This window comes from Nicotiana sylvestris, chromosome 9 (assembly GCF_000393655.2).
Source record: "Nicotiana sylvestris chromosome 9, ASM39365v2, whole genome shotgun sequence".
Taxonomy (NCBI): Eukaryota; Viridiplantae; Streptophyta; class Magnoliopsida; order Solanales; family Solanaceae; genus Nicotiana; species Nicotiana sylvestris.
The window spans coordinates 86,715,183-86,723,760 of record NC_091065.1 but is presented as its reverse complement, the minus strand read 5'-3'; the positions used below and the strand labels follow the sequence as shown (position 1 = coordinate 86,723,760).

The following is an 8,578-nucleotide window of genomic DNA, read 5'->3' as shown; positions in this document are numbered from 1 at the left end:
TAGTAGAACTTTCAATTTGAGAACGAGGATACTCTTTTTAAGCGCGAGAAACAAATTAGAATCGAAGTGCTATTACTTCAAAAAATGAATCCAGAACAATTTGGAGAAATACTACTCCAGAGTGCTGAAGTTTTGCAGAAATTCTATTTAAAACCATGGTTGATACACAATAATTAACATAGAAGCGTATGAATTAAGTACAAAACTTAAATTAATTCTATAGATTAAATGTGTCTTCGTATGTGTGTGTGTATTTTGAGAGAGAGAGAGAGAGAAATTTTCGTTAAATATAAATTATATTAACAAAGAATTTGGGAGCATACTACAAAAATTTTGGAATTAGGATAAACATGGAGAGGAAGCTCAGTATGATATACAATGGAGGAAAATTTAGGGGGAAGGTGAAAAAGGGGAAAAAGGAAAAGCTTTTCAATTTCACACTCCCTCCCCTCCTATTGTCATTTGCCTCATTTTCTTCAAGGCTCTTGGCTGTTTACACGACTATGAAGTTCCAGCATTTCTTGATGGTTCGGGTCAACGGAGAGAGCTGCTCGACAATCTCTCAACGCACCCATAACATCACCTATGTGCTCATGAAATGCAGCGCGAAGGTGTAGAAGATGAAGATCGGCTTTAAATGCAATGGCCCTTGACAGTTCTGCAATTGCTTCATTCTCCTTATGATTGTCCATCAGCACTATCACCAATTAACAACCGTTAATCAAAAGTGTTTTAAGTTCTTAATTAAAACAATCAGGTTAGTTGTAAGGTAATAATTACTACCAGAAAATTAGGTGAACTGATGAAAGCTTTGACTAACCTGCTATAATTAGATTTCTAAATTGTTAGTGCATGTAACTTAATTACAAATGCCGGAAATACTAGGCCTACTAATAACAGAAAGATAGAGGGAAGGTCAACATTTCTCACAAAGGGGCATCTCGTTTTACTATTTATATGTCATTATGTAAAACCAAAATCAAATATAAAATGTGAGTTCCAATTAGTAACTCGAAAATATTTACTATTAGTAGAATTTGAATATAGATCTCCATATACAAGTGCAGAGAATATAGAACATTCTTGCATTTTCCTTCTTCAAGTCAAGACGAATAAAACTAAAACAAAAGAAAGGGTGGAAAAAAAGAGAACTTTTACCTGCAGCTCGATATCTGTAAGGGTAAACTCTAAGAGGATCCAGACGAGTGACCATCTCTAGGTCTGCCTTTGTGCGGTCACGGTCAGAGTACTCTGATCTCTTCTCATAGGCAGATGCATTATTTTTTGCCTTCTCAATCAGTTTAGTCATCTCGTCATAAGCAGCCACCTTATCATTTCTCAAGAAATGGACACGAGCAAGACCTTGGTGAGCCCGGGTATGCCGGATTTTAAGGGCATTAATGTAGCAATCAGCTGCAGCATCCAATTTACCGCAGTCGACGTACACACTGCCAAGATTGTTCAGGGCCTACCCAAGTTCAATCAAGTAAAACATGTCATTAATGAAATGCACAATTTTAGTAGCAGAACAACTGCTAAAAAGATACAGATAGCAACAGGATTTTTCACATCACCATATGCAACAACAACAACAACAACCCAGTATAATCCCACTTAGTGGGGTCTGGGGAGGGTAGTGTGTACGCAGACCTTACTCCTACCCTAGGGTAGAGAGATTGTTTCCAAATAGACCCCCGGCATCCTTCCCTCCAAGAACGTTCTCACCTTACTCTTGGAGAGACTCGAACTCACAACCTCTTGGTTGGAAGTGGAGGTTGCTTACCATCAGAGCAACCCCTCTTGTCTCACATCACCATATGCCAGTGTCTAAATTACGGATGCATTAGACTCCCATTTTCTTGTCAACTCCCGGATAACCATAAAACAAAGGGAACTCCCCAATACATTTGGATCAAATTTGAAATTCTAGTGTGAGCTCAAACGCAATTAACACCTTGGCTAAGCATGCGAGAAATATTTGAGGGCATGGCAAAATGAACCTTGGACCATGATTTCGCTGCTCTAATACCGTTTCAAAAGTGCAATACTACTCTCATCTAAATGCTCAAGGCAACCTAGAAGTTCATTTATGAATGATAGAGAGATTCTGGATTGAGAGTGTCATACCTGACCCTTGCGAAGCCTATCCGACGGGCACCTCAAAGCTTCCTCAAGAAGTGATATGACAGTTGATGAACAAGATGCATCAGGGCTAGAGTCGGCTAAAGCATAGGCTTTCAGAAAGTATGCTTCAAAAGATCTCTTGATGCGAATAGATTCTTCAGCTTTCTGTAGACCTTCTTCACAGTGGCCAGTATCATATAAGATCCATCCCTCATAGACCAAACATTCATGTTCACTAGATGCATGCTGGCGAGCCAAATGTAAACTCCTCATCGCTGCATCTGGACAATTTAATCTGATAAAGCATGAAAGAGTGTGAAACGACATTCAGTTCTCTGTTTCTGCTTGATGGGTGGTTGATTATTGGCTAATAGATAGTCCTCTAATAAGAGATTAAAGTAGAGTCAGTCCTCCCTCAAGGCAAGACACCGAGAGGAGCTCCAGAATATCTCACAGGTAGAGGAAAATTCTATTGTGAGGTAAAAACTATTAGGCAAGACCTTCATCTTCCTAACTTATTCATCTTAAGAAGATTAAGTAAGGCCCTCAAGTTCTTTTGTTTTACCGGAAAAAAGCATGAATCACGGTCTTAGGAATACAAGGTTAAACCAAATGAATGAATGTCATTATAAAGATACTAGAGTTTGCAACCAACCTTATAGAGGCAAGACTAAATTTTGTAAAGAGTTGAAGAGGCTTTTGGAATCAGTAATTTACAGGAACTAGATCTTGCAGAGTCTGCAGCCTCAATCAATCAATCAATTATGCTTCAATCACAAACTAGTTGGGTTGGATATATGAATCTTTTATACACATTCTACTCTTTTTGGGCCCATTGCATTCTCAATAATTTGTGTTTTAAGACAAATTAAAGGCTCTCTAAAAGTAGATTATCTCACACTTATCCGAACACCGATATACAAATCCCTAAGCAAATCAAAAAGAGTCCTAGCAAACACCGGATGTAATGTGAGCGTGAAGAGAAATAAGCCTTAATCCTAACTAGCTAATATCACCTATATAGATTCCGTGCTTCCAATGTTTTCTGTTTTTAGCAAAGTCCATATGGGTTCCAAGAAATTGTAGGTTTTCACTAATATATCAGAAAACCATCAGAGGTCGAAAATATGAGTTTCTTAAGAAGAAGTGAAGAACAATTTTTCCAATCTGAAAAGATTCTGGTGAGCAGCCACTACAACCAATAGTCTTACTAGAAATTGTGAAGCACTTTACAAGTCAAATAAACAAAAAAAGGAATTACCGGAGGAGAAGCAGGGACTGTCTGAAGTACAGAACACCTTTTGCTGCATCAGACTCGAGCATCTGGTATATTACTGAAAGAGATCCAATATCATCAACTGAAGACCATCTATCATACAGCTGCAGCCAACAATCAGCTTCGGTCCAACTCTCCACATGCTCACGCAGAAGAGTACGTAATTGCAATGCTGCGACTCGTCCTTCAAACACACGATAATCTGGGCAAAGTGTGAGGATTGCCTGTATATCACATATTGCTAATCGGTAGTCCTCTAGAGCAAGGTAGAAACAAAAGCGGAGTTCCAAGCACTCCAATGCCAGCTTGAATCCCAGGATTCTGTTTATTTCTGAAAGAGCAGCTTGAACATTTTGTTTCCTCATCAAAGATGCAGCTCGATACATGTACGGATACGTCAGTGTGGGATCAAGCTCAGTTGCTTTCTCAAGGTCATCCAACCTTTTCTCGCCATCACAATATAGCGAGCTCTCTTGGTACATCCATCCAAGTGGAGTTGAGGAAGAAATAACAGAGCTGAGTTTCTCATATGCCCAGCGTTTATGACCCCTTATTTGACCTAATCTAGCCAAACCAACTAAGGAATAAGTGTGACCCAAATTAAAAGCAGCCTCAAAGAGCTGCTCAGCTTCATCAAGTTCTTTTCTAAGAAACTTAATGCATCCCAACCGATGATATGCGACCATTTTCTGTTGGCTGGTTTCAGCCGAGTCTACCAGTGTTTCCGAAAAACGAACAGATTCATCTGATCTAGGGTCAAGGTTCATCGAAACTTCACTTAACAAACAATAGAGTGAAAATGAGGCAGGACCTATCATAATCGATCGTTGTTGCTTGGTAGTGTTGCTTAACAGTTCAACTACCTGACTGTCTTTCAGAGAATCTGGGAGTTCGCGTAGAAATACTTGCAAACATGATGCAGCAAGGACAGAGGAATTCTCTTCAAGGGCACATTCCAGGAGTTCTAAAGCATCTTGTCGACAGCAAACTAAAGACGCAAGCTTTCGGTCACAAGCATCCTTGAGGCTTTCACAACAAAACTTATTGGCAAATACCAATATTTCCAACAGAAGATCGGCAGATATTTCATCCAATAAACCGGTTGAGCTGAATTCACTGATCACCCTCATCGCCAATGGTGAAATATCGTTTTCAGACAAATCTATTTCCTCGCATAACGATTCTGTAAAACAACCATTGAGCATTGCATGAAATGGAGCTGAAAGACCGGCAATTTTCTGCCTATTGCACGCTATTTTCTCATCACCAATCCTAAACAAAACAGTTTTTGGACAAGGATCCTCATTTGTAGTAACAACTCCTGGAGAGCTTAAGATCTTATAAGCAGGCATTTCGAATGCTATGTCTATTGCTCCAAACTCCTTTGCACATTTACCACAAGTAGAAAGCAAGTCAGAAATGAGCTCTTCATCTTGCTTCTCGTATTTCAACCACGCCCCGAATACAAGTTTTTCATATACTGTGCTTGCTTTCGACCAAGCTGAACGAAGGCTTCTCCTCATTAATTTAACTTCCCCCAAACCCTTAAATACCTGAAACTGCAGCAAATACAGAGTCGACCTCTCTTGTGGCGAACATGACTCGAGTTGTTCATGGATTTTTGCCAAAACTTCTACATAATCAACAGGTTTAAAAAACGGAAGAATTGGCGGTTCAGGGACCTTGATCAGGGTCTCTCTACAAGCACCACAAGATAATTTTTCCAAGGTTCAATAACATGATTACAACAATTATAGTAGTATCTGCTTATATAGAATAAAAGAAAAAGGAAATTACAACAAAATGGCAGCTTTTATACTTACATGGAAGAAGCAGATTCAGATGAAAATTTGGACAGCTTGCCTCTTTCAACTTGGAGCCATGACTGAGGATTAATAGATTTGAGGTGTGTTTCTTTACAAGATTCTGAAGGGAAGAAAGTTCTCATGGGACATAACAGATTAAATAAGTCCCAGATCTCCACAGTAGCCACAAGGGTTCTTCCCAATAAACTAAACTAACAGCTCTACCACTTCAGAATCACAAGACTAAGATGTAGAGTAAAAGTTACAACTCTGTACTTGTTGAGATCAAAATCACAGTTTTAAAAGATAAACACAGAATCTCCTTATCTGGGGAAGAACTAATTTGTAGATATAACCTAAAAGAGGTGCATCTACACCCACAAAAGGTTGATCTTTTTTACAATAAGAAGCATAAAAATCTGTTCTTTAAGATCAAGAAATGATAACAAATAAACCTTAAATTCCTTTCACCTTTTTTCCCACTAAAAGAAAAGTCTGATTCAGTAGAGCATACAAAACCAAAAAAAGACCCACAAAAGATTACATAAGATCTCCAGCAGGATACAAACAAAAAACCCACTGACCCTGTTCAAGAATGTAACAGATCAGCCGAAATGAAAATTACACCAAATCAAAAAAATCAAGAACCAACCCACTAACTGTTTAGCTTAAATTTAGAAACTGAAGTTGACAAAATTGAGATTTGAGTCTTTCACTTTTCTTTGTGCCGTTTGGTAAAAGGGAAAGTTTCTTCCGTTTTTCCACTCACTCTACTTTTTCTTTTTTTTCAATTTTCATTTTCCCTTTTTTCATAGTCTGTTGGGTAACAGCTACTGCTGTGACTTATTGGGAATGCAAACATGGACAACTATGAAGGAGTACTACTCTCTGTATGAAAGAGCAAAAAAGCTGACTCAATTGCCATTTTGGTCTCTTAAATAGTGACTTGTAGTTTATTTTAAAGGTTGATTTTCAGCTTTCATTGAATGTATTTTGATATATCCAAATGGGAAAAATATTTAAGGTTAATAAGAAACAAATGATTTTATTACTTTAAGTTTGACTTTCAAATTTAATGTTATTAGGTATATCCATATAGAAAAATATTTAATATTAATAAAAAAGAAAATAGTTTTCTTACTTTAAGTTTGAGTTCAAATTTAATTTTATTAGATACTTTATCCCAATAGGAATATATTTAAGATCAATAAGAAAGAAAATAATTTTATACTTTAAGTTTGTTCTAACTTAATCTTATTACATATATCAAAATAGGAAAAGCATTTAAGATTAATAAGAAAGAAAATTATTTATACATTAAGTTTGAGTTTCAAATTTAATCTTATTAGATATATCCAAAATAGGAAAATATATAAGATTAATAAGAAAGAAAAAAAATTAAGGGTGTGTTTGGTAAGATACTAAGTAATTTTTTTTGTGTGTGTGTTTGGTTAACACGTATAAAATATTGTCCTAAAGAGCATTTATATATAATCTAGGGCATACATTAGGGGGAGGGGAGGGAGGAGGGCATGATGGGTGGGAAGCGGATGAGTTAGCAAGGGGTGTTGGGGGTTAAGTGGAGAGGGCGTGGGCAGGGGTGGCAGTAGCGAAGGGAGACAGTGGTTCGAATTGGCCAGGGACAATTGATTGGGGCCCGGTGGGAGGCGGTGGATCGGTGCCAGGGTGGGTGGGGTAAGGAGTGGGAGGGGAAGGGTCGAGAGACTGAGGTGGAAAGGAGAGTTTGGAAAATATTTTCTTAATCTTTTTGGTAGTGAAGTTATTTTCTTGAAATTTAAAAAAAATAAATTTATAAGAAAATTATCTTTTAAATATTTAAGCGAACTAAACATAAGAAATTGATAATCATAATTTTGTAAAGTATTTTTCAGTACCAAACACACAAAGTTTGAACCTCAAATTTAATTTTGTAGATACTATATTCAAATGGGAAAATAGTTAAGATTAATAAGAAATAAAAATGATTTTATACTTTTAAGTTTGAGTTTCAAATTTATAGTCTGTTTGACCAAGTTTCTATTTGGCCAAAAGTGCTTCTTTTTTATCAAAAGCATTTTTGGTCAAAAATTTCAGGTATTTAGCCAAGCTTTTGGAAGAAAAAAAAATGATTTTGAGAAGAAACAGAAGCAGTTTTGGAGAAGCAGAAAAAAGTAGCTTCTCTCCAGAAGCACTTTTTTTAGAAGCAATTTTGAGAAAAATACACTTAGAAGCAATTTTTTAAAGTTTGGTCAAACACTAATTGCTGCTCAAAAGTGTTTTTCAATTTAATTAGTCAAACACAAACTGTTTTTCACTAAAAGTACTTTTGAGAAAAATACTTCTGAAAAAAAAGACTTCTCAAAATAAGTTAATTTTTGCAGTTTTGCCAAACGGGCTATTAATCTTATTAGATATATACAAATAGGAAAATATTTAAGACTAATTTGAAAATATATACGGTCACGTTCCTCCATTGAAAGGATCCCACATAGAAATCCAAAAGTTCCAAGTTTCAAGGATAATAATCCTTATCGACTTGAATTTCAGAAAAAACTGTTATTCCTGTTTTCTTTAATGGCAGTCTTTCATTTTAAAATATTGTGCTATGATGTAGTAATAGTTTTGTTAGTCCTATTAGTTTCAAGCTTCAATAATTTGAACTCATTTAACAATTCTGACTTGTGAAAAAATTAAATCTAAAATTTGTACAATGTTTCCCAATATAATTAAAGTACATTAAATTTTATGAACTATTTAATGTATCTACTGCTAAAGCGTGCTAATACTGTTTGACCAAAAAAGTATAAGTCTTTGGTTAACTTAATTTATGTAACAAGGGTTAAACCAAGTTAATGATAATATCTCTAGATTTATTGACGTGTCTTCTGGTCGCATGTTCCTAATTGTTTTGTGGGAATCAACCTCTTAATCTTTTCTCTTTTGCTTTCAACCCGAGGATCCTCAAGGAGGCTGAGGGCCCCTGCTCCTGCGTTTCGCCAGAGGACCACTACAATGGAGTCGGCTCCTACTGTGTCTGTGGCCAGTTCTGCCCCGCCCTCCACTTCTATTCCTCCTCGTGTGACTGCTAGGTCGGCGACATCAGTGCTAATAACTTCGGTCTCTCTTGTGCTTCATTTAATAGATGAAGAGTCATCGTCGAGCAAGGAGCACCCATTTGGGTGAATCTGGTCATTGGCGCACCAATAGATGAGAAGTCCTCTACGAAACGATGATAATACCCGACCAACTCAAGGAAACTTCGGATCTCAGTAGTTGAAGATGGTTTGGGCCAATTCTACACCGCCTCAATCTTCTTTGGATCCACCTTGGTCCCCTCACTCGACACCACATGACCCAAAATGCCCCCGAACCA

At 37.0% G+C, this 8,578-nt stretch overlaps 1 protein-coding gene across 1 annotated transcript; it reads right to left on the bottom strand.

Moving 5' to 3' along the window:
• Positions 1–269: 269 nt before the first annotated feature.
• Positions 270–6,129, bottom strand: LOC104247951 (ETO1-like protein 1). Its single transcript, XM_009804115.2, has 5 exons — positions 5,224–6,129; positions 3,386–5,098; positions 2,128–2,419; positions 1,159–1,468; positions 270–697 (listed from the first exon to the last, which is right to left on the bottom strand). Exons 1-5 carry the CDS (start codon positions 5,346–5,348, stop codon positions 477–479), a joined length of 2,661 nt encoding a protein of 886 aa, XP_009802417.1. The 5' UTR covers positions 5,349–6,129; the 3' UTR covers positions 270–476.
• Positions 6,130–8,578: the final 2,449 nt, after the last annotated feature.